General features: G+C 57.7%; 1 protein-coding gene and 1 long non-coding RNA gene across 11 annotated transcripts in view; one reads left to right on the top strand and one right to left on the bottom strand.

Moving 5' to 3' along the window:
* Cux1 (cut like homeobox 1) overlaps window positions 1-24,789 on the top strand; it is a 328,888-nt gene extending 304,099 nt beyond the window's left edge. For 7 of the 10 annotated variants that reach the window (XM_058572241.1, XM_046422854.2, XM_058572240.1 and 4 more), the window contains one exon: window positions 284-9,060. In XM_058572241.1, coding sequence (XP_058428224.1) covers window positions 284-941 — 658 coding nt within the window. In that variant the 3' untranslated portion in view covers window positions 942-9,060. Of the gene's footprint in view, window positions 1-283; window positions 9,061-16,619; window positions 16,748-17,293; window positions 17,361-17,879; window positions 17,993-20,562; window positions 20,680-21,667; window positions 21,752-22,235; window positions 22,293-22,695; window positions 22,777-23,544; window positions 23,610-23,868 lie in introns of those variants that run through there. The other 3 variants (XM_046422858.2, XM_046422857.2, XM_046422855.2) reach the window with 1 other exon arrangement.
* Window positions 8,846-26,541, bottom strand: LOC124078156 (uncharacterized). The gene is made up of 3 exons (XR_006846826.2): window positions 25,451-26,541; window positions 12,066-12,985; window positions 8,846-8,957 (listed from the first exon to the last, which is right to left on the bottom strand). It is a non-coding gene; the product is annotated as an uncharacterized LOC124078156 (long non-coding RNA).
* Between the last annotated feature and the right edge of the window lie 568 nt (window positions 26,542-27,109).

Here is a 27,109-nt window from a genome sequence, read left to right as displayed (position 1 = left end):
GTCCTAGTGAGGACAGTGGGTACCATGCAGTGTCCTTTATTAATTAAGCCAGCACATATCACGGTCGCCAAGCACCATGCCAGGTGAACTGAATCAAAGGAACCCGGCCTTTCGCAATGCAGCTGGGAGAGGAAAGGCGCCTTTGGATAAGCCCCGGCGGAGCTCCAACCCTAGGACCGCACAGGGGCGTGGGGCGCAGGTGCCCAGGGGTGGCGCGGGCAGCGGAGGGCGGCTCAGTCCCCGCAGTCCTCGCCTCACGGCTCTCGCCGCTTGTGTCTCGTAGGTCTCGGATCCGCAGAGAGCTCTTCATCGAGGAGATCCAGGCCGGGAGCCAGGGCCAGGCGGGCGCCAGCGACTCGCCGTCGGCCCGGAGCGGCCGCGCCGCGCCCAGCTCGGAGGGCGACAGCTGCGACGGCGTGGAGGCCAACGACGCTGAGGAGCCGGGCGGCCCCGCGGCCGCCGCCAAGTCTCAGGGAGGGCCGGCCGAGGCGGCCTCGGCCCCGGCACCGCGGGAGGAGGCGCCGCGGCCGGCGGAGAGGGCGGAGCCGCCGCCGCCGGGGACCCCGGGCCCGGACGACGCCGATGACGCAGGACGGCCCCGGCCGCCGGACGGCCCCGACGGCCCGGCGCCCGTGCCAAACCCCGCCGCCGCGCCTGCGACCGGGGAGGACGCCGCTACCTCAGCCGCCGCGCCCGCAGAGGGCCCCGGCGCGGCCCGGGACGGCGCCGAGCGGAGTTGCGCCTTGCCAAGCACCAGCGCGCCCGCGGCCGCGCGCAGGCCCAGCTCGCTGCAGAGCCTCTTCGGCCTGCCCGAGGCGGCGGGCGCCCGGGACTCGCGGGACAACCCCCTGCGCAAGAAGAAGGCCGCCAACTTGAACAGCATAATCCACCGCCTGGAGAAGGCCGCCAGCCGGGAGGAGCCCATCGAATGGGAGTTCTGAGGGCGGCCCGCCGGCCTCGCCCGGGCCTCGGCCGCGGAGCGCCTGCCCAGCCGGGCCAGTCCGCGAGGGCGGCGCGCCGCAGGACCGCGCTGCGCACTTACCGCCCTGCGGGCCACAGGGCAAAATCGCCATAGGCCAAGGTGCATATAGAAAACAAAGGAGCATTAAGCCCAATCTATGTCGTGTTTTCAAGGAAGAAAACGGAAATGTGTAGTCGAGCTTTTTTGTACCCTGAAGTGTTTTTTTTATTGCCCTAAGTGATTTCCACAGGTTCTGGAATAACTCTTACAGCTTTGCCTTGCGCCCTCCTCTTTCGTGTGGGCTTAAAAAAAAAAAATCAAACCCACATATTAAAAGGGGGCTTTTTATCTGCCATCTGATGGCTTCAGAGCGATAATACACTATTATCTTCTTAAACCAGGAAAAGGGTGGGGGGGATTTTTCAGAAAAATTAAAAAAGAAAGTTTTTGTAGCTGTTCAGTTGCCACTAAGAGATTGCACAGTCAAACCGACTCTAAACACACTAGTTTGGATTCCTAAATATTTTCAAGAAAAGAATCTTCTCGTTTGAAACTTTGACTTAAAATAAAACACATTTACTCCACATATTTTTTAACAAAAAAGAAAAGTCACATCAGGAAAATATCTGATTTTGTGGTAGCTGACCGTAGTGTTTTCTCGTACGTGAATAGAATCCTGACATGTAGTGCACATTGATCCATAGCTTTAACTGACCCTGGGCTTTTGCCGACCAGGGTTTGTTTAATACACTCCATTCTAGGCCAAATCAGGACAAAAAGAAAAGATCCGAATCTAGGTATTTTATAATCTGCTTTTTAACCTCTAACCGCAGAGCACGCTGATCAGACCTCATATCTGGGAGGTTTAGGAGACAAGTTAGAACTGTAGCATGTACCCATTCATTTTGTTAATTTATGGAGTCCTGTCTATGTTCGTGCGTCCGCCCATGTACGAGCATTGAGAGAAAGGGAAGAGTAGGCCGACAAGGTGGCGGCAGGCAGTCCTGGGTCAGGCTGGCCTGCCGCGTGCAGCACTCCGCACTGGGCGCCTCACCTCCCACCACCGCCCTGGCCCCCAGCGGAAGGGGCGGCCTGGGCCTGGGCCGGGCTGGCACGCGCGCTCTTTCCCCTTCTTCCCACCACAAGCACTGATGACCCCCTGCAGAAGAGAATGTGGCAGTCTGGGCTGCGCTCCCACCCCTGTAGAGAAGCCCACACTCGCACACAACGCTGATGCTCTTCACTTCCAGACCAGACCATTGGCCCTTCATCCATTTCGCCTCTTGGAGGGTTCTTTTATGCACAGTTTAGGGCACTCAAAGTACAAATCAAAAGTCTAACTTGTCTCGGATTCCTCCTGTTGTCTATGTGTATACGCGTGAGAATAGAGGTGGATGAGAGTGTGCGTGCGTGCGTGTGTGCAATTTTATACGTCTGTGTATTTTCTTAAGTACCTGTGCACACATAGAGTGCATTACTGCCACCTTTTTCAATAAGCTGTTTATCAGTTATGGCTTCTACAAGTTTGCTAATTTAGACTCCTTTATTGCCATATCTTTAAACTAACAATAGATGATTTCGGTATATATATATATATTTTTTTTTTGCTTATTTATAGGTGCTGTATTTTATTATCTGATTGTTAGGAAGGGATGAAAGGGGCAAATATTCTTTAGAGGGATAGACTGCCGGCAGTATTGGGTATAATTTACAAGATGTAGTTGTCATACTGTATATTACTGATTGAAAACTTTTTGACCGTATTGTGTATCATTGAAACCTTTGTCTTAGGTCAACATCTTTGGATGACATTTTAATGGTGCATTCATTATTTCTTAAGTTTAATTAATATTACTTTTTTGATTTGGGGGGGTGGGAGGGAGTTCTAATTCTAAAGGTATGCTCCCGCTATTACACCTCAGTGTGCTTGTTATTACTTAACGTGTAGGACTTTGTAAGATGTGAAACCACATTTCTTGCATGATGTTTTAGAGATTATGTATTTCATTTACAGTCTTTTAACCTGCAGCTGCAGCACTTAGTTCAAGTTTTCACAAATTTAAGAGTCACTACACTAAAGACAATGCCTTTTCATGAATAAGAAGTTCTCAGAAGGCTCTAGGAGGCTGGGAGGCAGGCCCTTTGTTTGTCTTTGGATGGTTGCGTCATTTCTGAACTTTAAATCTGGTTCAGTGAGAAGAGAAGTCACAATGGAGGAGCTTAAGGGGAATGATTGACATCGGCTCAATGCAGGTGCGCGGAGAAGAGTGCGTTCACACCAGGGACCTTGAGGACAGTGAGGAGCAGCAGAGCAGCTGATGGTACTGTGGTGTCCCCTCCACAAGAACCTCAAGGGAACGTTGTCACATGTGTGATGAATCTCTGAATATCCACTTTTCGTTAGAAGGAAAAGCAGGGAGTAGGTGGGAGCCGCTGGGCCAGTGCTTCCGTTCTAAAGGCGTGACTGTTATTCACCAGGTGTTGAGGCCGAGGAATTGCAAAGTCTAGATCTGTCCATCCTCGTGGCCCGATGTGACGGCCTACAGCAGCCACTTGAGCTCTTCCGAGCAATTCAGTCATTTGGGTTTGTTTCCTTGGTTGCGCTGGGCTCCCGCTGACTTCCACCTCGTCTTTTCTGCCAGACTTACATCTGGGTGCTCGATACAATCAGCTGGTTAGTTGGATTTTGCTTGCAGTTCCACGTTTGTATTTTTTCTCTATTATTTATTTTTTTTAATTGAGATTCCAACCTCTGGTCTTTTGTGTTAAGTTAGTTCTGTCTGTGATACTTTTAGGAGCTGCCGCTCAATAACACAGATACCTGTGGAGTGGGGCTCAGCCCCCCCCCCCCCGCCAGCCCCTCTGTTGAGTCTAAGGTTCATCTTTCATCTTGATAAGCAATATTCAAGTGCCTTGAACAGCGCCCCTCCGTGCGGTGACCTTCTGGCAGCTGGCGATCCAAACAGTGGCTCACATAGGCAGCCGACCCTCCTCCTCTTTATGCTCTATCAGCTTAAAAAGCTGATTTGTACCTCTCCCTGGGGGAAATGGTTTCATAGAAAACACTAACACTTAATTACAAGCTCCATTATTGCCATTTTAAATGGCTCCTTTCTGTTAATGGGAGGTGGCTTTCAGAGCTTCAGTTTCCTGCTGAGCAGAGGCCAGACCTAAAAGTAGTGCTGGCTTCTGGCCCCTTGACCTTGCCTCCCATCCAAGTCCCCTTACCGTATCCAAAGTGGCAGGCATGTCCCAGACTGCTCCCCACCACCCCAGCCTTGTGGATCAGTCAGGAAGTCTGGTTTCTGTCCTCCAGGCCTCTCTGAGGAAGAGAGCTGGACTTGATTGTCCTCACCAACCTGTCTGAGGCACATGATGACCCATAGCATCTGGTGGTCGTGCCCTGGGATGCAGGCTTGGGAGAAGCCTCCAGAAGTGCCCAGGCACCGTTTGCACTGGCAGACCACAGCACTCCTAAAGTAATCAGGTGAAAGAGACGGCGCTCAGCCTCCCTGGGACACCTCCTGTCCCTCCAAAGCACAAAGGCCTCCTGCCCAGCAACGTTCCTGGTGGTTTCTCCTTCCTCCCTATTTAAAAGACCCCCTGTCTGATGTGGGCAGTCAGGTATGGTTGGTGATCCACACCCAGGGCTCACCAGAGCCTCTGTCCTCTCATGGTAGCCAAGAGAGTCCCCCCCCCCCCGCCTGCCTGCCGCCGCCACCACCCCCAGACCCACGTGGGCAGCTCTCCTACCCATCTGCCATCTCAGCCAGGGCCAGGGCCTGTCATGCAGCAGACCAGGCAGGAGGCAGGTTGTATCTTAGGGGCTGGTGGGGATCCTGGGTGATGGCCAGCTGCCCTGAGATCACGCAGAGGCGATGGCCTCAGAGGGATAGGCCAGGGCCACCAGGCGAGTTCCATCACCGGCAGGCGCCTTCCCCAGTGCAGTTGGCCCTCCTCCTCTGTTCTTCCGTCCCATCCTTCTCTGGGGTGACCATGAACTCTGGACATTCTATGCAATGTTTCTTGTTCCTCTCATTTTATAAAACCAAATCTCACTGGAAAGTGGCAGGGGAGCCCAGGGGACATGCAGGTTCCTTCTTAGCACAAAGTGAAGTGGAGGGGTCACTGGCGAGACCTGGAGCCTTTGCCTTAACTGCGTTGTGATAGGCACTGGTAGGAGCAGACATCTGCCCGCGGTCCTCCTGAGGCCCACAAGCCCGCTGTGCAGGGGCAGCAGAGTGACCTGGGGCCGGGAGGAGGCCGCGACACTCAAGGCTGGAGCTTGGCTACCACCGCCAGGCCGCCTCTGTCCCTGGCTGGATACCCCTCATCTTCACACTCCTCCTTTGTCCCCTTCTACCTCACTAACCTGTGCCCTCCCCTTGACATCACTGCTCAGAAAGCGAGGTCAGCATCGTGCCTGGCGGCCATGCCTTTGGCCTCTACTTTTTCGAGGACGTCAGGGGTGCACTCTGCAGGGTGCGTGGGTTTCCCAGCCGCTCTCACCTGTCCTGTGCGGTGTCCTCTGCAGACAGGGTGGTTCCGGCCTCAGAGGACCTTGTCTTTGGTTTGCCTTTGCTTTCTGCTGCTGTGAAGTCTGTCACAGCCGTCCCCCTTGCCCTGGGCTGTCCAGATGGCCACGTGAGCAGCTTCCCCAGGACTCCGCAGCTGTCTGTGTCCTGTCTCTGGCTCTGGGGCCACAACCTGGCTTCACTGCAAGCTCTTGTTGGCGAACGCAGACATCTCCAGGGCAGGGAAGATGCCTGGCTCTCTCCAGCTTGTGGGGCTGGTCCTTTTTTTTTTTTCCCCCCTGTCTTTTCAAAAGACTATGCCAGTCTCTGTCCAGGGCAGAAGAAAACTGGCCCCCAGGGCAGCTGGTCAAATGTGGGTCCACCCGCTCTGGCTACTCTGATGGCCAAAACATTCAGATGGAAGTGGGAGCCAGGAGTTGTGTCCCTACCATGTGCCTGGTGGCTTACCAGGAAAAAAGTGCTGCCACCACTTCAGTGTCACCAGGGCACTGGCAGTGAAGGGAAAGCCCTTGTGACCACCAGGGCAAGGTGACAGCCTGGCATTCCAACACGTGCCATCTGGCCAGCACACTTCAGGCTGAGAAAGGTCCAATCTTACTTTCATTCCCATCAGTTTTACCTTTTTGATAGATGAAAACTGCCAGGAAAATAAGTCCCCAGCTCAAGTTCCAGAAAGATTCAGAACACTTTTGGGCCCTTCAGGGTCATGGTGGAAGAAGTGAGCAGAGGACGTAGAATGAGCCCCAGCCACAGAAGCCCTAACCAGGGAAGTAGGACAGACGGCTCCCTCTGCCCACCTCCGGGACCCACCCTGCCACCCAGCGCCCTGCCTCTGCCACCTCCCCTCCAAAGATCTCGTGTCCACACTGTCAGTGGCATCTCAAGTTCTCATTTTTGGATGAAGTGACATTTAGCTTTAACGAGACATTTCCAAGGCGCCTAGTCTCCTCCAAAATGCTAACTTTAAAAGTTCGGCATCATAGGCAAAGAATCCTGGGAAAGGCTAGTGGGAGACAGACCCCAGGCGCCTCGAGTGCGCCCACCGTCCCTGCTGCTCGGCCTCCAGAGCCTTGAGTTGCTCCTCACAGGTGGTTTTAGTTGATCCGTGATGTTAACGCTGTAGTCTGTGTTACTGTGGTTTCTGTAGTGTTTGGGCTTTAATTTCTACCACAAGATTTGCTGTATGCTATGTATCAAGCTTTCTGTGATCAGAAAGGAAAGGTGCCTTAAATCCCAATGTCACGGCTCTATCCCTATGGAAAAATCCAGAAGCACAGTGTGCGGAAGTCAGCGCTGGGACTTCCGCAGGCAAACAAGACACCCTTCAGCAAGACTGCGTTGAAGTGGCCCGGGGCTGCTTTTCTTTTGTGATTCCTGCTCCCCCCTTTTTCTTCTTTTGTTGTTTGGTAGTTTGCTTTAAACAGAAAGCACTTAAATAGATGACTATGTATAAGCTCTGTGCAATAGAAATCATGTTTCTTCATTTTTTAAAAGCGTATTGCACACCAAATGAACTCAAAAGTAAGCTTTAGACAGGTGGATCCAGGTGTGGATGAGGATGTTCACTGTAGTTCTGTGTCTTGGGGAACCGAGGGGAAACAGGCCACCCGGCCCGCAGTCTCCCCACACAGTGCCGCCCGGGCGGGGCAGGTGGGGCGCCTGGGAGTCCACAGCTGAGAACCTTCCCGAGTGTCTGAGCCCACAGCCATGCCCCAGCACTTACCCCTGTCTTGTTGAGATGGCCTGACTGCTACTGACCTGCCAGCGTGCACGAGGATAGCTATAAAAGGATATTTCCTTGAGGAAAAAAAAATTATTTCTACCTATCCTCTTCTATTTATTATTAGGTTAATCATTGGAGTAATTATCAGGAGTGTGTTGTTGTTTTGTGTTGTTGTTGTCATTACGAATGCTTTTTGCTGTCACTCCAGTGGTTACTGTCCTCTGCTGCCCCCTCGCCCCCAGAGAACCCAAGAGCCTGGGGGTGCTGGGGGAGCCGAGGGGGTTTCCCAGCAGAATCACAGCCACCTCCTGAGTAGCCACTCGGAAACTGGGCTTGACTGTGTAAACGAGAGTCGGACAACAGCCGCAGTGCAGGGAGTGCGAGCCAGGGCGCTCGGGGAGGAGCTGCTGGGGGAGCTTAGGAGAGCCAAGTTCAGTTCCCCAAAGCCTCCTAGAGCCTCTGTTAAGACTTCTGGCTTCATGAAGGTTTGGCGAGTCTTGGCCAGAGAGGGCACAGGGGCCTGGCCTGGACCATCACCTCCAGCAAGAGAGTGGTTTCTTGCGGGGCCGTCCGGGTCGCTGTGTTTTGGTTGGTTTTCTGTTGCCGTCGCTGCCCTTGCTCACAAGGTTGATCCAGACCATCTCGCCAAGCAGAGGGGTTCTTTAGCACCAGCAGCGGCTGGAGGGCCCACCCAGGAGGGCCTGGTGGGGTCTCTCTCCCCGCCAGTGTGGTAACGAGCAGGAAGGGCCTGGTGAGGGCCAGTGCTCGGTGGTAGAAGCACAGCCAACAAGACCCCAGCCGCTTGCCCGCCGGGGACGAGTGCCCAGCCCCGGCCCACTGGCAGAGCGTTTCCTTCTGTGCCATGACTTTGCCCCTTCTCTGAGATTGTTGGGGGTCCTGATTTTGTTCTTCTGTCTTTAAATACAGGCCCCCCAGTGAAATGATCATCCCACCCCCCAGAGGGTTTCCATTTTTCTCTAATTAGTCTATGCATTTCTGCCTCACCCCCTCCCCCTCCCTCCCTCTCTCTTCCTCTCCCTCCTTCTCCCTCCCCTCCCCCATTCTCTGTGTTCCCCCCACCCTGAAGCCCCTCAGAAAATGCTGTGCATTTTGGAGACGTGAGAATTCGTTCAAAATTCTTAAAGTGTTTGAGAATAGCTCATTGTAAACTAAAAGTGGGGAGGGGAATAAAAAGAAGAAGACGGTCCTCCCGCGTCCCTTCCCGTGGATGAGACCTCGCTCTTTGCTTTGTGCAATAACTACTTGCGGTGAGAGCGGGTAGCGCCGGCCACACTCCTGTCCTGACACTGGCACACGCTCACAGTGGCGGCCCAGCCCTCCCCCCGTGTCGTCCTACATTTTGGCAGTATTTTATATTTTCTGTAACGCACTAAGTCTTAGGTGTCTAGAGCTCGTCTGTTAATGCTCACATCACAGATTTATTTTCCTTAATCCTCACAAAGACCCAATTGACCAAAAAGAAGAGAAAAACAAAAAAAAAAAAAAAACCAACAAAAAAAAGGCGTCATTTTTGTACAAATAGCTTTGAGAAGCCCCTTGTGTTGCTGTGACTCATCTCTGACGACATGTTTCTTGCTATTTGTTTTCCACATCGAAAGTCAAGTTGACGAGGCTGGCGTGGGGGGGAGGCGCCCGTCGGCCCGGTGTCCCCGGTGTCCCTGGTGTCGCTGTCTGGTTAGCCATACGATGTTCGTCCTCAGCACTGTACACGGTCCCTCTATGATATGGAGAAGCAATATCACTGAACTCACACCATGTATTATTACTATTCACTAGCACCCTAGGTGTGATAATTGAAGTAAATATCTTTTATACAAACACAGGGTGTGTGGGTCGTCTTTCTTTGAAGTGCTCTGGCCTGAGGAAAGCAGCAAACACTGCCCACGGGTCCCAAGGGCAGTGTGAGAACTGCCCTTGTCCGAGCCGCTGTCCCCCAGCTTCGGAGCCCTATGGCACATGGTTTCCGGTCATTCGCGGGCAGAAGCCTGGAGCGCTGGGATCTGGGCACCGCGCCCCTGATGCTCTTGGTCCTCCGTCCTGCACGTAGTGACAGCTCCCTGGGGCCAGCCTCCCTGCTTGATGTCACCCCCGCTGTCTGCAACCTTTGACCCAAGAACTTACCTCACTGGTACCTGCTTCCCTGTCCGTCAAATGGGGACATTTCCTGGTCTCAGGCTTGTGGGGACCAGGAACGGAGGCCCAAGGTGCCAAGCTCAGCGCGGGGCTGGCTGTAGCAGCCCAATAACTGGGGCTTGGGTGGCCAAGGCCATGGCCAAGTCCCTCTCCCGAGCTGCCTGCACCTGGCCAGGGGCCTGGCCTCGCTGCTCTGGGGAGCCAGGGGGGTCCTCACTTTGTCCCTGGCTCCTGGTGTAAAGAAGGACAGGCCAAGGCGGGGGTCAGCTGGCACATGGGAAGCAGAGGGGGCTCAGTGGCTTGTGGGTTTCTGGAATGTGGGGCTCCTGAGGGGCCCTCTTTCTGGCTGGCGCTGGGTGGCAGAGTTGGCTGGGAGGCTGCCCACACCCAAGTGACTCGGGTGCTCTTGTTTTGAGATCTACTGGGTGGGACAGAATTGTCATCTCTGCGGTGTGTGACAGTCGGGGAGTGGTTACTTGGTGGCGTGTTAATCCAAGATGATGATCATGAAGCTCCCCTGTGTGGCCTGTAATCACGGCCCCTCCCTCTGAATTTTTTATTCTTTTTTTATTTTTTATTTTTTATTTTTTATTTCCTGTAGCAGGAGCCCCAAGGGCAGAGGGGAGCCCGAGTCCCCTGCCACAGGGAGCTCAGCACAGGACTGCGCACCCTGCCCTGCAGGCTTGGCATTTGACAATCTGGGGTCTAACTCCAGAAACTTCTGTCAGCTAGCCTGGGTCCACCCCCACTTTTTAAAGATCTGTTAACGAAATTAAACTATAACGTGTAAGACAAACAGCAGCACAAGGTCTTTTTACCCAGAAAGCCTCCCTAAGTGCTCTTAAAGTGAAATGTAATTAAGCACAGCGGCCGTGGCTGGAGGTGTGGGTCTGGAGGGGTGCGGGCTGGAGGTGCGGGGCTAGGGGTGTGCGGCTGGAGGTGTGCAAGCTCTCGCTCTGCAAGCTGCCAGCTCCCGAGGCGGATGAGGAAGCAGGACTCCCTCCCCTGGCTGCAGCGGGCGCCCCGCACCCAGCGAGCTGCTCGGCCTCCAGGCCTTGGCCTCCCTGCCTCCCCTGTAGCTCAGTGTGCTTGAACAAAATCATAAGCCTCCTGGTCCTCTGAGAAGGCCATTGCAGATGGCCCTCGAGCCCTCTGCTGTGTTTAACGGGACCTGGGAAGGGTAGCCTGGAGAGTGGCTCCCTCCTGGCCCAGCACGCCAGCCATGCGGGTGTGCAGCCTGCTGTCCCCGCTGGAGCTCGCCATAGCTTCCCACGAGGCGGCAGAGGCCTGGGCCTAGGCGTGCCAGGCCAACCTGGGAGCCCAGCCATCAGTGACCCACCCAGCACAGAGCAGCTATCCTTAATGGAGCGGGACCCACAGCCCTGCCTGGCCTCGGCAGGCCCACCATGTCCGAGCAGCTCAGGCTGAGAATGTCGCAGGGAGGCTCCCCGTCCCAGCACCCCGGCAGAGTCCCTAGAGAACAAGCCTTAGCAGAGCTGCCCCGTGGGGACAATGGTGGGCACTGCAGGGACTGAGGCTTGAGGGCCCTGCCCACTGATGAGGGAGGCATGGTGTGGCACTGCATAGGCTCCCAGGCACCGCCTCTTACCAACTGGTGGCCTGGCCAGTGGACACTGGGGACACCTCTGAAAGGTGAATTTTACTTCCTCATAGAAGTAGGGTGATGAGAATGCTGAGCACACAGGACTCTGGGGACCTGGGACACCTGGAAACCGCAGGGCCCAGCACCTAGCTATGGTTGTCCCCATGTCCCAGTGTAGGCGTCGTCTGGCGCCTGAGCAGGGGTTCTGGTGGTCCGTGATGGTCTGGGTTTTTGTTTCATTTCTGGCACTGGGGACCGAACCCCCAGTCACTCAACCTCTGAGCCCAGCCCCAGCCCTTTTGATGTTTTACCTGGAGACAGGATCGCTCACTGAGCTGCTTAGGGCCTCGCCAGGTTGAGCTTGGGATCCTCCTGCCTCAGCTGCCCGAGCCGCTGGGATTGCAGGTGTGCGCCACCGTGCCCGGCCCTGAGCGGGTTTTTTCACCCAGTCCTGCTCCATGTCAGGTGCTCCTCAGGCACCTAGAGACCCAGCAGCTGCCGGGTCTTTCCTGGCTTCTGATGAGGCCTGTGACAGGCCGGTGGGCACACAATGTGGGCGGCAAGGGCCTCCTCCCAGCACCCTCTCCTCATTGCCTCCCATGGCAGGAGACCACGTCTTTGCAGTCTGTCTGGTGTGGCTGTCTGTCAGGGCAGCTCCCACAGCCAAACCCAGAAGTTCTTAAGGAAACTGGAGTCCCTAAGAGCTTCTTTGTGTGGGACAGCAGTTCTCCACCGGTGGCAACTCTGCCCCTGGGGACATTTAGCAATATCAGATGTTTTTGTCGGTCACAATAGGAAGGCACCCTTGGCATCTTGAGAGCAGAAGCCAGGAGACCCTGCTAGCTCTCCTACAAGGCATGGGACAGTCCTCCACAGCAAAGAATGACCTGGCCCCACATGTGACCAGGCCCACCCCGCCCTACGAGGCCACCTCTCTCAGAACCCCTCCACCGGGGTATGAAGCAGAAGGTGACTGAGGCCAGCTCTGGGCCAGGGACATGCTCCAGGCTGGGCACAAGCCCAGAGGAGGGTGGGGCAGGAAGAGACACCCAGGTCCTGTTGTTTGAGGGCTGGTCACTGAGCACTTACCTGGTGAGAGGCTGAAGGACCTCAGGGTGGAGTCGCTGAAGCAGGTAGAGGCTCTTGCCAGGTAGACGAGGGGCAGCAGGGACACCAGGTGAAGCAGAAACATGGCGGGCGGGGGGCCACGTCCCCACGCTGACCGCCATGCATGGTCACCAGCAGGCCTGAGGGTGTCTATGTGGGTGTTCTCTCTCGTGTGACGAGAAAGACTGCAGTCCAGGGTGTCTGAGGCACTCTGGGGGTGAGAGTCCCAGCTGGGGAAGTGTGTGTGAATATGGGGTCACCGTGGGCTGCGGCCCTGGCCATCGGGGGTCACTGTCAGGTGCGGTTGAGGTGCCAGAGAGACCCTGAGTGGGAGGGAGGCCCAGGAAATGGGGTGGCGGGCGGGAAGGCCATGTGCGGAGGCCTTGGCGGGTCCTAGGTGTGGTGGACACTTGGGCACGGACTTCTCCAAGGTGCTTTGCTGCGGGGGGCGGGTTGAGAGAAGGTGCGTGTGCGCCAGGAACTGCAGCAGGATCCCCACCGTACTGTGCCACTGCCAGGGAGAAGCAGAGTCCATGCGCCAGGAAGGGGCAATTTCCTGGGGACACCATTGCACAGGGGCATGTGGCCAGCACCTGCTGGCAGGGACAGGCGCAGCCACCATCACCAGGGGTTGTACCAGGGCAGAGGCATGGAGGGGCCCGTGAGGGAGCCTGCAGGTGGCTGATTGAATAAGACAGGGTCCCTGCCTCCAGTGCCCACAGGCCTCGCCACCTGCCACCAGCTGTGAGAAGTCTCTGCCCTTCAGTGGTCCTTGTCCTTGACTTTGGGCGGTGGACTCCGCCTCCTTAGATCTTGAGATTGCTCTGATCTCCTTCTTCCCTCTGAAATGCACCTTCCAGGACGTCTTCCAGATTCTCCCAGAAGGACAAGGTCCCCTACACCTTCAAAAGGGGAGAGGACAGTCAGAGGCGAGGCCAGCCCCCACCTCTCTGGCACTCACTCGTCCTCGTCACCCCTCCTGCTAGCTGCAGACTGTCCCCACGCCCTCCCACGGGCTCTCTTGCACAGCCACCCCCCCGCCACAGGGTCCCCCCAGCCCTGCGCACTGCTGGACCTGTCCCCAGCACTCGCCCTTCCCCCACCCGCCACTGCCCTGGGCTCACGGCCCTGGACCCTCTCCAGTGGGTCCGCAGCCCTCCCCGCCTCCGCCTTTCCGTAACTTGAGACACCTGCGACCCTCCTTATTTCTGGACAGTCCCTCTTCCATGTGGTCCCTGAACACGCTTCCTCCTGACTTGTCCCCTGATTCCTGCCACCTCTTCCCCAGGTTTTTGTGGCACTCCTCTGAGATGTCACCACAAGCTCTGGCCACTGTCCCTGCTGCACCCTCTGGGCTCCTCGCCTGGGCGCCCAGGTCCACGTCCCCACCATACAGTCCCTTAGTTGTCCCACGGTACTATGTGGTTCCAGAGCCGCCCGCCCCTCCGTCCCCCTCCCAGGGGGCGGGGGCCAGGCATGGGCCTCCTCCCCCGGGTTCTGTACACAAAGGGGTCCCGACTGTCACCAGCACTTCTTCCACCTTGTCCCAGAGTGGAGCTGCCCAGGTCCAAACCCCGCCGGCCTGGGGTCACGAAAGCCCTAGGGGGCAGGGGTCAAAGCCCAGCTCTGGAGGAGTCCAGCCCAGGCACTCCTCTGATGCCCTGTGGCCACCCAGGAATTGACCCCAAACTTGTTGGTCTGTGTGTCCCCTCCTCCTGCAGAGGGGACAGGGAGCGCCCACAGCTCCTCCAAGAAGGGTCTAGAGCTGAGACCCTCCTCAGGGCGCCTCGCAGGCCACCTCCTGCCTCCTCACCCCCAGCGTGGAGGGACAGGTCCGAGGCACAGCTCGGTCATTGCTGGGGTCCGCCCGGGGCCTGTCCTTGCTGTCTCAGGTGCCCGCCCTGCCCTGGGGCTTCCCTGCCCTCTGACCTCTACCCAGCCTCTCCTCTGGGCCTCACAAGCCGCCATCCTCCATTTCTGCTGCACACAGACACCAGCCAGTGTCCCCCAGAGCCATGTCCTCAGGGATGGTGTCCCCTGACCCTCATCCTGCACCCAGAGCTCCACAATGTCATACTTGTAGCTACAGCAGAAGGCTGCCCAGAGCAGCTGGACACAGGACACACTGACTGTCCCCAAGGAGGCCTGAGCTGGCAGCCTGGGTGGAGGTCTGCTCTCAGGACCCTCACACACCTGCAGAATGTCACCTGTATGCACAGGCAGGGACCATGAGCCCACCCCCAGCAGCTTGCCCAGGCTCTCCCGGCCTCCCCCATTTCCTCCGGTGGCTCTTGAAGCTGCAGGTTGTGCCCACCCTGGAAGCCAAGCCGAGCCATGCTTGGGTGGCACAGGCTGGTGGCAGATAAAACAAGCAGGTCACAGAGCCATCTCACTGGCCTTCGAGCCAGCCCTTGTGCCACTTCTGCAAGGTCCCTGCCCCACGCCCACCTCCAAGGGAGAGGCTTCACTCTGGTGGGCAGTGGTCACCTGCCCTCAGTTCCCCATGTCAGCCCCGCACCTGTGACCTCCGTGCCCTCATCCCCGAATGCCCTTCACCTGCACCTTGTCTGGGACTCTGTCTACCCACCCAGGCAGAATAAGTCCCTGCACCGTGTGGACAGGCTTCTGTTTGCAGTTGCTCCTGTGGCCTCTCTTGCCAGGAAATGAACCCCATCCCCTCCCCCAGTCCAGGCCCTTCACCTCTATTAACGTCACCCAAGCTTCTGTTAGCTTGATTTCTTTCTTTTTTCTTTTTTTTTTTTTTGTTTGTTTCTTTCTTTTTTAATACTGAGGATTAAACCCAGGGCCTCGTGCATACTGGGCAAAAGGTCTACCCCTGAGATGTACCCCTAGTCCTGTTTGCTTACTTTGAGATGGGGCTGGCCTTGAACTTGTGATCCTCTGGCCTCAGCCTCCTGAGTGGCTGGGATCACAGGCGGGCACTGCTTGGCTTCTCTGGCCTTCTGTAGGTCGCCACCCAGTGCCAGTTCCCACTAGCTTTCTGGCTGTCCTCTCCCTCCATGTCCTGGACTTCCATCCATAGCCCTCCTGAGCATGCATGGTGCGGAGGCACGGGCTCGGCAGTCCCATCTCCAGGCCTGGGCGCAAGGCCAAGGTTGTGGCAAGTTTGTCCTTTCTGGTCTCCCCACTGGGGCCCGCTAAAGCTCCTATGGATCACCAGGGCTAGGCCCCACCCTTGCCACCCGCAGCCCGCCCTCGGTCCTGGCGCTGCCCTCAGGCCACACCCCGCCGCCCCCCTTCCTCACCACCGCCTGCCCGCCAGGAATAGGGAAGGGGCCCGCCTGTCTGAGGGAGGAGTCCATCTGGGGCCTGAGCAGTGGGGACTGTGGTGTGGGGAAGCACTGGGGGACAGGGCACCGCTGGGTTCCATCCCAGGTGGGGACGCCTCAGTTCTTCATCTCTAAAATAGGAACCCTCTGTTCTGAATGATCAGACTGTCACAGGGTGCGGAAAGGGCGTGGCAGATGGTGGGCACCAGGAGGTGGAGCAGCGGGGTGAGGTGGGGCTGTCCCCTGGCCCAGGGCCGGTTGGACAGCTGGTCAGCAGGCTGCCCAGTGAGGAGCCGGTTCACAGCTCACTGCCCGGAGTCTGAGCATTTCTGAGGCCACAGTGCCCTCTGGTGGCCATGCAGGCCACCCATAAGGACAGGGCCCCACAGCTCACCAAGGAAGGTCTGATATCACCATTTTATAAATGAGGTCCAGAGAGGGTGGTCCAGCTGCCTGGAGTCACACAGCCAGAAGCAGACCCATACCTCATCCTGGGATCTGGTCATCTCCCAGGACTCTGCTGTCCTAGCCAGTGACCACTGAAGGCATCCTGGAGACCAGGCTTGGAGAACTTGCCCACCATCTCCCACCCTCCTGCAGGGGCAGAGGTTTCCAAACAGAACTAGTTTGGATTTGCCTCCTAGCAAAGATGATCCTGGGGTTTGATTCACAGCATCAGGCGCGGGGCTGGTGGCAGGGGCTGGCTCCTGAATAGGGGAGAGGGACAGGGCTGTGGGTCAGGGAACTCTGGGGGCCACCCAACACTCACCCCTGCCACCCTGTCCACCACTGCGTCTGGAGCCTGTTGCAGGGGGCACCACCCAGGTCTGGGCTCAGCTCCAGAGGCGGGACCCCCCCTGTCCCCCCAACACCTCACCTGCTTTTCTCAGCCCCTCCCACCCGGGCCCTCTCTGGTCATGATCCCAGGACATGAGAAACTGGGGGCTCACTGGGGAAGCCTGGGGCTCCTCGCCCTGCTTGACAGAGGCCAAGTGAGACCCACAGGGGAGAAGGGGCCATCCAGGGTCACCGGGAAGGTCTTGGGCAGAGGTGGGGTGCCCCCATTTCTCCTAAGTCCAGGCCCAGTTTCCTTCCCCTCCCCTGGGGACCCAGGCCCAGAGTGGTTGCAGCCAGCACCTCTTGGGCAGTGGCCGTGTGGAGGGAATGGCCAATGGACCGTGAGCCACAGGGGCAAGCCAGGGGTCACGTCAGGTCCTCTGATGGTCGCATTTTCCTTTGACTGCAGGGCGCTGTGCGGAGCTGCAGATGCACGTCACCCAGGCCATGGCCACGGCCACTGAGCAGAGAGAGCTGATCGCCCGCTTAGAGCAGGACCTGAGCACCATCCAGTCCCTCCGGCGCCCGGATGCCGAGGTGAGCCCCGCTCCCCTCTGCCCTTCCCCGGGCCCCCATCCTTTCAGCCTCAGGAGCCCTGGACCTCCCAGGTCGGCCCCCCATGACCCTGCAGCTGGGTAAGCCCACCCCACCCCCAAAATCTAGGGGGCTGCGCCCACATCTTCTGGGTTCCCCACTCCCCCCGGGCTGGCCACCGTCCTCCCCACGGGCAGAGGCAAGGCCAGGCTCCTGCACCCCTCTCTCGGCTGAAGCATCCGAGGCCCCAGACCACAGAAGGCAGGAGCCCAGAGGGTCCCCAGGGGCACGGCATCACCCTCGCAGCCGAGGAGGTGTGGCTGCCCAGGTCCCACAGCGTCCGGCTGCTGGGCCAGGGTTGCCCAGGCTCTGGTGCCGGTCAGGGCCCAGTGGCCAGGTGAGAGCCACCGGCTGAACTCCCTCAGGAGCACCCCAGGGCCCAGCCCATGCAGGCTCCGGCAGCTCCTCCACCCCACTTGGCTTGGCCACCCTGAGAGAGGGCGGTCAGTGCCCAGATGTGGGAGCACCTGCGTCTCTCCCCCACCTCAGGGTGCTGCTGAGCAAGGCTTGGAGAAGATCCCAGAGCCCATCAAGGAGGCCACCGCCCTGTTCTATGGTGAGGAGGGGCTCAGGGAGCGGGGCTGGGGGCAGGTGCAGGCGGAGAGCCCAGAGTCCCCACCCCAACAATGCAGCAGTGACCTCAAAAGCAGCAGGTCGGCCCCCGCGCCCACCCCGTGGCCTGCCGTGGCGTTAGTGCCAGATGGCAGCTGGAGCTCCTCAGGGTTGAGGGGAGGCAGCCTCCTCAGGACTGAGGCCAAAACCTGAGGCTGCCGCACCAGGATGTGGGGGTGTGTCCAGGCCTCCCCAGTTCCCTCAGTGTCTCTTTGCTTGACAAGGGACCGGTGTGATAGAGGCAGTGGCCACGCATCCATACAGAGTAACAGGGCGGAGGAGCCCCAGGCCTGGCTCCATGGCAGTGCAGACAGGTGCCCTGGGGCAGAGCCCTGCAGGGCCAGCCTCTCAGGCTCCCTGGCTGCCCCTCCCCTTCACACACCTGCTCACACCTGGGGGTCCGACTTCCACCTCAAGGCCTGGGCCACCCATGTCTCCTGCCACCTTCTCCACTCTCTCCCAGGACCCTCCCCACCAACCAGTGGCACCCTCCCCGAGGGCCAGGTGGATTCCCTGCTCTCCATCATCTCCAGCCAGAGGGAGCGCTTCCGTACCCGGAACCAGGAGCTAGAGGCTGTGAGTCACGTCCTTCTGTCCCCTACATGCCACGGTCCTGAGGACACAGTGGGAGAACACATGGGCCCAGAGGAGGAAACTGTCACAGACCTTAAACTGCAGTGACAGGGGGCCTGTCCTGTGCGGTCAGGGAGGGCTTCCTGGAGGAGGCCGCGCCATGCTGAGTCCTAAGAATCAGACTCAAGGTGGGACACACAGGACCTGCTCCAGGTTGTAGGAAGGAAGCCCAAGACAGGCGGGCACCAGGCGGGCGCTGCTGCCAGGACAGCCCCAGGGGATTTAGGCAGCGGAGTGCGGCTGTGATGGACAGCAAGGCGGGTCACGCGGGTGCCAGGGCAGGACAGAAGGTGACCAGGCCATGGTTACAATGGTCCAGGAGGAAACACCCACCTGAGGTGGGGGTGGGAAGCAAGGCCAGGTGGGAGAGAGGGGGGCTGGGAACCCCATGGAGATGAACAGTGAAGGGACCTCAAGGGGTCAGGGGACCAAGGAGCCCAAAGAGCCTGCTGGCCGCTGACCCACACCAGGGCCTTCCTGGAGGGCACCTGAGGGAGGGCCTGCCCTGCATGGGTGACCAGTCTGGACCTGAGAGGTGCTGTGGGCCCCAGAGGAGGGGCCTCCATAGGGTGTTGTCCACACGTGGCTGGTGGCTGCAGGGACGAGGTCCCTAAAGAGGATGGAACAGAGCCCTAGAGGGCCTGGGAGGCAGCAGGAGGAGCAGGGCAGGAGGTGTCCAGACACGACGCCCAGACAGGGCTTGGGTGTCCCCAGGGAGGCACGGACACTGAATGCAGCTGTGCGGAGAGCCAAGTGACAGAGCAGGGAAGCACATGGGTGTGGCACTGCCCCGGCCTTGGGGCTCTGGAGCCAGTCCTGGGACCCTCCCCTACAGACACTCTCCCAGTGGGAGGGGTCGGGAAGTCACAGAACCTCCTCACAGACTGCAGGCCCCACCAGAGCCGTCAGCGACAGGCATGGTCACACCCAAGGACCCTCTGCCACCCAGCTCTGGAGCAAGAGGCTGTACAGAAGGAGCCACCAGGGCTGCAGGTGTAACCTAGGAATCTCCTGGCCCTCAGGCCCTGGGGACAGCCCCAGTGGGAAGGCCAGGAGACACAGGAAGTGGGGGAGCAAAAGCCGTTAGAGGGTTCCAGCTTGTGCTTGTGCCAGGCATGGGGGTGCAGCTCAGGAGGCTGAGGCAGGAGGATGGCAAGTTCAAGGCCAGCCTCAGCAACTGAGCAAGACCCTGTCTCAAAAATAAAAAGGACTGGGGGTGTGGCTCGGTGGTAGAGCACCCCTCGATTTAATCCCTGCACCCCCCAAAATAATAACAATTCTAGACCTGGTACCAAAACCTTTCTTAAAAATCATGGTGAAATAAACAATGTAACATAAACTTACCATCCCGACCAATAAGTACACTCACATTGTACCACCGTCACCCCCGGCCATCTCCTGAGCTCTGCAGCCTGCAAGTCTGAACCTCCACCCACTCAGGTCCCCACTCTTCCTCTGCTGGCACCTGGCCGCTGCCACCCTGCTTCTGTCTCTAGGAACTGAACCACAATTTTCTTTCTCACTTCACATAAGTGGATTCATACTGCATTTTCCTTTGTGACCGGCTTAGTTCACTTACTGTCATGTCCTCAAGGTTGATCCGTGTTGTACCATATGTCCCAATGTCCCTCCTTTTTAAGAATTATTCCATTTTCTGCATGTGCCACATTTTATTTGTCCACTCCCCTGCGAGACCTCTGGGCTGCCCCCGGGCTGTGGCTGTCGAGAGCAGTGTTTGCTCTCCTATTATTTTGGACATGATCCCAGAAGGGGCCTTGCCAGAGCGTGTGACAGTTCTACATTTGATTTTTCAAGGAACATGGCCACACTGCCATATACCTCTTGGTACTGCTTGAATTTTGAACAGCGGAAAGGAAACCCCCCCCGTTCACACACTTGAGGAAATTGAAACACGAGATCCCATTTCCTCTTGCCTTTAGGTCAGCCAACATTAAACCCACACGGCTGCGATTCCATTTCTGTAAAATGTCCAGGAAGTGACTGCCAGGGGCGGGGGACAGGGGGACGGCTGACAGGTGCAGGGATTCTTGCTAGGGTGATAAAAATGTCCTGAAATTAAATGATGGAGATGGTTGGACATGGTGAGTGGACTGCATTGTCCACATAAAGATGGTGACATTTATGGGATTGGATTAGACCTCCGTGGCTTACAGAGGCTGGGGACACGGCTCAGAGGTAGAGCCCTGGCCTACCAAGTGCAAGACCTGGGTTTGACCCCCAGCAATGCATTAATAATAATAGGAGTCGTGATGATCATCTAAAAGGCTGGTAACACCCCAACCAAATAAAATATGAAGACACCTGACCCCAGACAGTGACCTGGGCTGGGATTAGGAAGAAAAGGGGAACTTCCAAGAGGGACAGCCATGAGCAGTGTCCAGCAGGTCAAGGAGAAGGCCATGGGCACAGAGAGGGGCCTAGTAGAGGGCAGTACTTGTGCCAGTGTGGTACCCTCTGACCCCGGCCCTCCCGCCTGCCCACTGCCCCCACAGGAGAGCCGCCTGGCCCAGCACACCATCCAAGCCCTGCAGGGCGAGCTAGACAGCCTGCGCGCCGACAACATCAAACTCTTCGAGAAGATCAAGTTCCTGCAGAGCTACCCAGGCCGGGTGAGCGCACCCCCCCCCCCCGGCAGCCCCAGGGGGCCAGGTGGAGGGAGAGGCTGGTCAGGGCCTTGAGATGGGAAGGTTGGGGAAATGACCTGTGGGGCAACCCTGGGCCTGGGGGACCTCCAAGGCCATCCAGCACCCCGACTCTTGTCAGCCAACCTCCCTATGCTCAGAGTGGACCCCATATGGGTTCACTCAAAAAACCAGCAGGGAGGTAGGTCCTGGACCAGGGGCCCACCAGCCCGGGCAACCCTTCTGTGAAATGGTGGTGACCCACTAGTGCCCCCCAGGATCTGGGCACTTAACCCTAGGGGTACTGAGCATTCAGGACAGGCTGGGAACTGGTATGTTTTACACATATTTTTTTAAAAAAAAATTCAGAATTTCCATTCCAGTTGAGAATGCTGTCCCTGGTGTCCTTCGGCCCCCAGGCCTCTCAGGGGTCCCCGCCTGCAAGGAAACCCTTTCTGTGACCAAGGGAAGACAGAGCCGGGAAGTAAAGGGGGAGGGAGCTCAGACAGACACCGCGGGCCCCACCCCCACCCGCTGGAGCTGTGCTGATATGCTGCTCTCCTGCCACAAGAGGGCGCCCAGACTCCGCGAACCAGTGCTGCTCCAAGTGGCTGCCTTCCCCCAACCCCCAGCAACCCCCTTCAAACCCACCAAGCCGACATCCTGGCCCACACCTGTGGTCCCAGCTACTAGGGAGACGGAGGCAGGAAAATGGCTTGAGCCCACAAATTAGAGGCCAGCCTCAGCAACTCGTACCCAGGCCCAGCCCTGTCCTGTCCCACCTGGGAGAGGTGGGCCTGACGCCTGGGGAGGAGACAGAACTCTGACCCCAGGCCAGAGCCAGTGGTCACATTCACTGTCACCCAGCACCCTCTCCCAGCCTTGCGGAAGCCGTGGCTGTTGGCCTGCCTTCCCTGAGCACTGCCTGCCTGCTGGGCCATGCCCGTGACGGGCTTCTCCTCCTCCCCATGTGCAGGGTGGCAGCAGTGACGACACGGAGCTGCGATACTCGACCCAGTATGAGGAGCGTCTGGACCCCTTCTCCTCCTTCAGCAAGCGGGTCAGTGCAGGGGGCCTAAGCAGTTCCCGCCCACCTGGCCCGGCCACTCCCTTCCCTATGCCCATCTGTTCTCCCCTGGCCTGGCACACCCGGCTCTGCATGCCCAGGCCCTCCCTGACCAGCAGCTCCACACTGCTTCAGTGCCATAGAGGCCCAGGTCACCCCCAGGAAGGCCTCAGTGGCTCTCTGTGGGCGTGTGGCAGTGAGCAGGTTCACCAAGTACCCCTGTGGGGCAGGCAGACAGGCAAGGGGGTTCCACTCCCCACGATGGTGGTGGCCTCCCCTGCCTACCTGCCTAAGCCTTCCTATCCAGGAAGAGCTTTTTACACAGGCATTAGGGGCCCTGGGAGTGGGGGAGTCACACAGATGCTGGGGGAGCCCAGATTGTCACACTGAGTGGGACTGTCACCAGGGGGCCCGTAGCAGCCACCTAGGGCTCTGCAGCCCTCTCTGGGTCCTTTCTTCATCGTCTCTCCTCCTTCAGGAGCGGCAGAGGAAGTACCTGAGCCTGAGCCCCTGGGACAAGGCCACACTGAGCATGGTGAGTCCTCACGCCTGTGCCTACCTGGGACAGACAGGAACATCTATCTCTAAGCACCATGGCACCTGCCCTCCAGCCCCATTGGGAGAAACCCCAGGGGCCAACAGACCCCTACCATGCCCTAACAAGGGGGGCCATGTGACTGGGAAAATGGGACAGGGTCCTTCCCTCTCCCCAGCAGCTCCTCTGATAACACCATTCACTGTGGGCTCTGGAACCGGGCTGCAGGGGGCGCCATTCCCTGAAATCCTGTAGCTGGACTTCCCCCTCCATCCGCCCCCTTCCATACATTGTAGAAGGGTCCCCAGCTCCCAGCCCTTCCCTCCCCTTGCAGCCCCAGCGCCCCTTTGCAAGAGCCAGGGGCAGCCCTTTCCCATCTTCCCATTCCCTGTTTGCCCCCCAGGGTCGTCTGGTCCTCTCCAACAAGATGGCCCGCACCATCGGCTTCTTCTACACCCTCTTCCTGCATTGCCTGGTCTTCTTGGTGAGTGTCCAGACAATGGGCCAGTGATGTCACCATGCTCTGCTGACCTTCAGGGCAGCAGGACCCTGTTACTGTGGCCTCCTCAAAGCCACACCCTCAGTTCTGAGCCACTCCTCTCCCTTTGGTCCCCATCCTGGGGACAAAAAGCACTCCAGACTTGGATTGGATTCTCTGACTAGGGCACAGCCTGGCCACTCAGGGGAGGAGGCCTGGTTGACCACAGCCACTGACCCAGACCTGAGAGGCTTGGTGGAAAGAAAGGCCTTGGTGGGAGCCTGAGGCAAGAGGGACCAGGTCTAACAAATCCCCCCAGTGACTGCCGGGTGGGCTGTCCAGAGAAGGGACATCCAGAACCACATCTCCCCAAGTCAGAGGGGCACTGGAGTCAGTGGCCTGGGGATGCCTCTGTGTCTGCCACAGTGGGGAGGAGAGGGCCAGCCTGTTGTATGGAGACTCCAGCCTCAGGGACTCACCTCCAGCCAGCCTGTCCCGTGGCCCCTACATAACTAGCCTGGGCTACCACTCTGACTGCAGGGCCCAGCACCTCCTGGACCTGTCAGAAGTACGCCCCATGTCAGGGCCATTGTGTCTGGACCCATCGGACCTCCTGTGAGACAAGCAAGCTCAGGAGTGTCTCTGCCGCCCAATTCCCTGGGGCCGAGGCCACAGGACATTTCTGTCCCCAGAGTGCAGACACAGGGGCCGTGGGTGGGCTGTGGGAGTGGCCATGAGGTGGGTGGGCAGCTCACACTGTCTCCATCTGGTCAGGTGCTCTACAAGCTGGCCTGGAGCGAGAGTCTGGAGAGGGACTGTGCCGCCACCTGCGCCAAGAAGTGAGAATGTCCCCTGTTCCCAAAACCCAAAATCTAGTCCCCGAACTCCCACCTCCCTCCTCAACACCACACCAAGCCCCTCCTTCATGATGCCTGCTCCTCAGGCTGTCCACCACAGCTCCATCCTGTCCTCTCCCAGCCCTCCACCACGCCCACTTCCCCAGGGCCATCTGTCACATGGGACGTGCCCCCCCCCCACACACACACACACACTTCTCTCCTTTGCACGTTTAGCCTCAGAAGTGGTTTCTGTTCCCAGGTTCGCCGATCACCTGCACAAGTTCCACGAGAAGGACAGCGGGGCGGCAGCTGGTGATTTGTGGCAGTGATATCAGGGTCACCCCTGCAACAGTGTGGCTGCGTCCCCACTCCTGCTTGATCAGTTGCTTCTAATGAGTTAGGCTTCCCCTGACACCCCCCACCAACATGGATACTGTCCTTGTCCTTGGCCCAATAGCTTCCAGAGGTCCCAGGTCCCCTTGGGCCCCTTAAAAGAATGTCAGAGCCACATCAGGGCTTCCTAGGTCCAGACAGCCCCCCCTAATGCCTGACCAGGCTGACCAAATGCTCCACCTGCCTGGCCTGGGCTCCGCACACAGCCTGGCCTCTAGCACTGGTGGCAGAGACCCCGGCTGTAACACTCATCTGATTTTGGCATTAGTTAAACCAGTTTGGACTCCTTAGGCCTGGGCTCTGACATCCCCTTTGCTCCCCTAGGATCTCCCTCACACCCTGAACGAGATGTCAGGTCCTTCCTGTAGGCTACTGGGCTTTGAGTCAGACCTCCCTGGTCTGCCTCTGTCACTGATTTCCCCCCCACCATAGAACATAGATAAGGTTAGACAAGAACTAGTTTACTCATGCCCCACCCCATCCCCAGAGTATGGGACAGTTTCTGCTACCCCCTCCCTGCCCCCAGACACAAGTGATTTCTGCTTTTTTCTTTAGCAAGATATTCTGGTTTATAGATGAGGAAGTGCCTCCAACAAGATCCCAGGGCCCCCAGGCTCCTCAGACCCAAGAACTAGCTAGAGGAGTCCCAGTGCCTCTCAGCCACGCAGAACTGACTGTGGGCCACCGTAGCATGGCCACCTCTGGGGGCCACTGGCAGATCTCCTTAGTTAGGTTTGTGTTTCACGTTCAGCTTTGCATGTTTGAATAAACCATAGTTGCAGCCACACTGCTGCCGATGCTCTGTGACTCCTGAGCTCTGGGACACTGGGGTTCTGAAGGCCAGTAGATGCCTGCAGTACCACCCCAGGATCAGGGCTGTCTGTCTGTATGGGGCAGGGCCCTGGCATACAGGAAGTCTCTCCCGCTCTTCCTGTCCCCAAGAATTCCGAGTGCATTCAGAGTTTTGCTGAAACCCAAACCCACAGCATCTGGGCTCTCTTGGGCAGGCTTGCAACCCCATCAACAAGGGAAACCAGTTCCTTTCTTCACAGCCAGCTGTCAGGCTGTGGTTGGGGCCTGATGTTTTTGGTGGTCCACATCCCTTCCTGGGGAATCCCTGCTTCCCTTTCTGTACGCACCAGAGCTGGATCTAGAGCAGGGCTCCTTTCCCTTGGGTCCCCCAGGTGCCAGAACTCACACCCATCAGGGCTTTGAACACCAGTCTTGCATGGAGATTCCCTGGAACCACTGGACTGTGCCACCTCATCCCCATGCCAGCCCCACTCACATACATACATCTCATTTTGGTCTGTGGTGGCTGGCCTTACCCACTAGGCTGGCTCCAAACCTGGCTCCTGCCCTGCAGTCCACCAGACCAGAGTCCCCTGTGCCACATCTGCCTCGAGCTTCTTCCTGAATGCTAGAGCTTATGCATGCAGGGGTCTTACCTTTGAGTTCTTACTACCAGGACCCCTCACCATCTCTTCCCTCAGAACTTCCTCCAAGGCCCCAGAGCTTCCTGTACTCCAAGACACAAGATGGACTGTCCTCTCTGACCCTCATTCCTGTCCCTTGGCTCATCACCCCTTCTCCCCCTCCCAGCCACTTTCGTTTCTCCCACCAGTTCCTCCTGGTAGGTAGGTTACTCAGAGTTACTAGGCCTCTGGCTCCTCCTCACTTCCTCCTCCCAAGGGGTCAGAGCTATTGTTCCACCCTGATCCTCTCTGGCCACTGACAATCCACCAGCAGCAAGCTCAGGGCACAACTTGTACCCGGGTCAGTCCACAATGGGCCAGGCTGCCCAGGGGCAGAGCCTCCATCAATCTGTTCTGCTGGCAACCACCCTACCCCCCAATTCCTGGCCTCATGCATAGGTGTCCTGGTTCCCAGCCAGCGTCCAGCCTGTGGGCACCTCCATCGATGGCTGGACTACTGCCTACTTCATTAAGTGTTTGCTAGCCAGGTCCTGCTGTGAGGGCAGCTGGTACAGTGTGGCAGGGAAGGGGGCAGGTAGCAGGCCTCCACCGAGACCTGGCTAGCTTTAGTGGCCCTGTGGAGGGCAGCAGGTGGGAGGTCCAAGCCAGCCTCCACCTTCACCAGGCACTGCTCCTCCTGGACCCACCCTTTCCATCCACAAGATGCACATTAAAACCCTGGAGGGGTGGAAGGGCTCTCTACAAAGGTCAGAGGCCACTGTGGGTGGGGGAGGCCAACAGATGGAGGCATTCCCAGTCAGCAAAGTCAACATGGCAGGCCACAGAGCTGCTAGAGGATGGGGCGGGCAGCTGACTCAACACCTCTGGGGGCTGGAGCAGGGAGCTAAGACGGTGAGGAGGGGAGGTGCCCAGAAACCACTGCCCCACCCCAGGAGCACCCAGGTCTCCTGTGGAAGCACCTCTTCCACACCCCTGCTCACATGATATCCCCTTCTTTCGGACCTCTTCCGGGTCCGCTGGAGTCCTGCACCCCTCCAGAGCAGACTGCTGGAGGTCGAGCTCCGGGATCAGACCACAGGGCCTGCCAAGACCAGCAGGACAGTGTTCTTTTTTTTTTTTTTTTTTTTTTTTTTAATTTTTTATTGTTGGCTGTTCAAAACATTACATAGTTCTTGATATATCATATTTCACAATTTGATTCAAGTGGGTTATGAGCTCCCATTTTTACCCCATATACAGATTGCAGAATCACATCAGTTACACATCCATTGATTTACATATTGCCATACTAGTGTCTGTTGTATTCTGCTGCCTTTCCTATCCTCTACTATCCCCCCTCCCCTCCCCTCCCCTCCCCTCCCCTCCCCTCCCCTCCCCTCCCCTCTTCTCTCTCTGCTCCCTCTACTGACATTCGTTTGTCCCCCTTATATTATTTTTCCCCTTCCCCTCACTTCCTCTTGTATGTACTTTTGTATAACTCTGAGGGTCTCCTTCCATTTCCATGCATTTTCCCTTCTCTCTCCCTTTCCCTCCCACCTCTCATCCCTGTTTAATGTTAATCTTCTTCTCCTGCTCTTCGACCCTACTCTGTTCTTAGTTACTCTCCTTATATCAAAGAAGACATTTGGCATTTGTTTTTTAGGGATTGGCTAGCTTCACTTAGCATAATCT

This window comes from Marmota monax, unplaced genomic scaffold (assembly GCF_021218885.2).
Source record: "Marmota monax isolate L192 unplaced genomic scaffold, Marmota_monax_Labrador192_F-V1.1 WCK01_AAM20220418_F8-fsc00237, whole genome shotgun sequence".
Lineage (NCBI taxonomy): Eukaryota > Metazoa > Chordata > Mammalia > Rodentia > Sciuridae > Marmota > Marmota monax.
The sequence above is the reverse complement of the archived record's forward strand: the minus strand, read 5'-3'. Positions and strand labels throughout refer to the sequence as shown.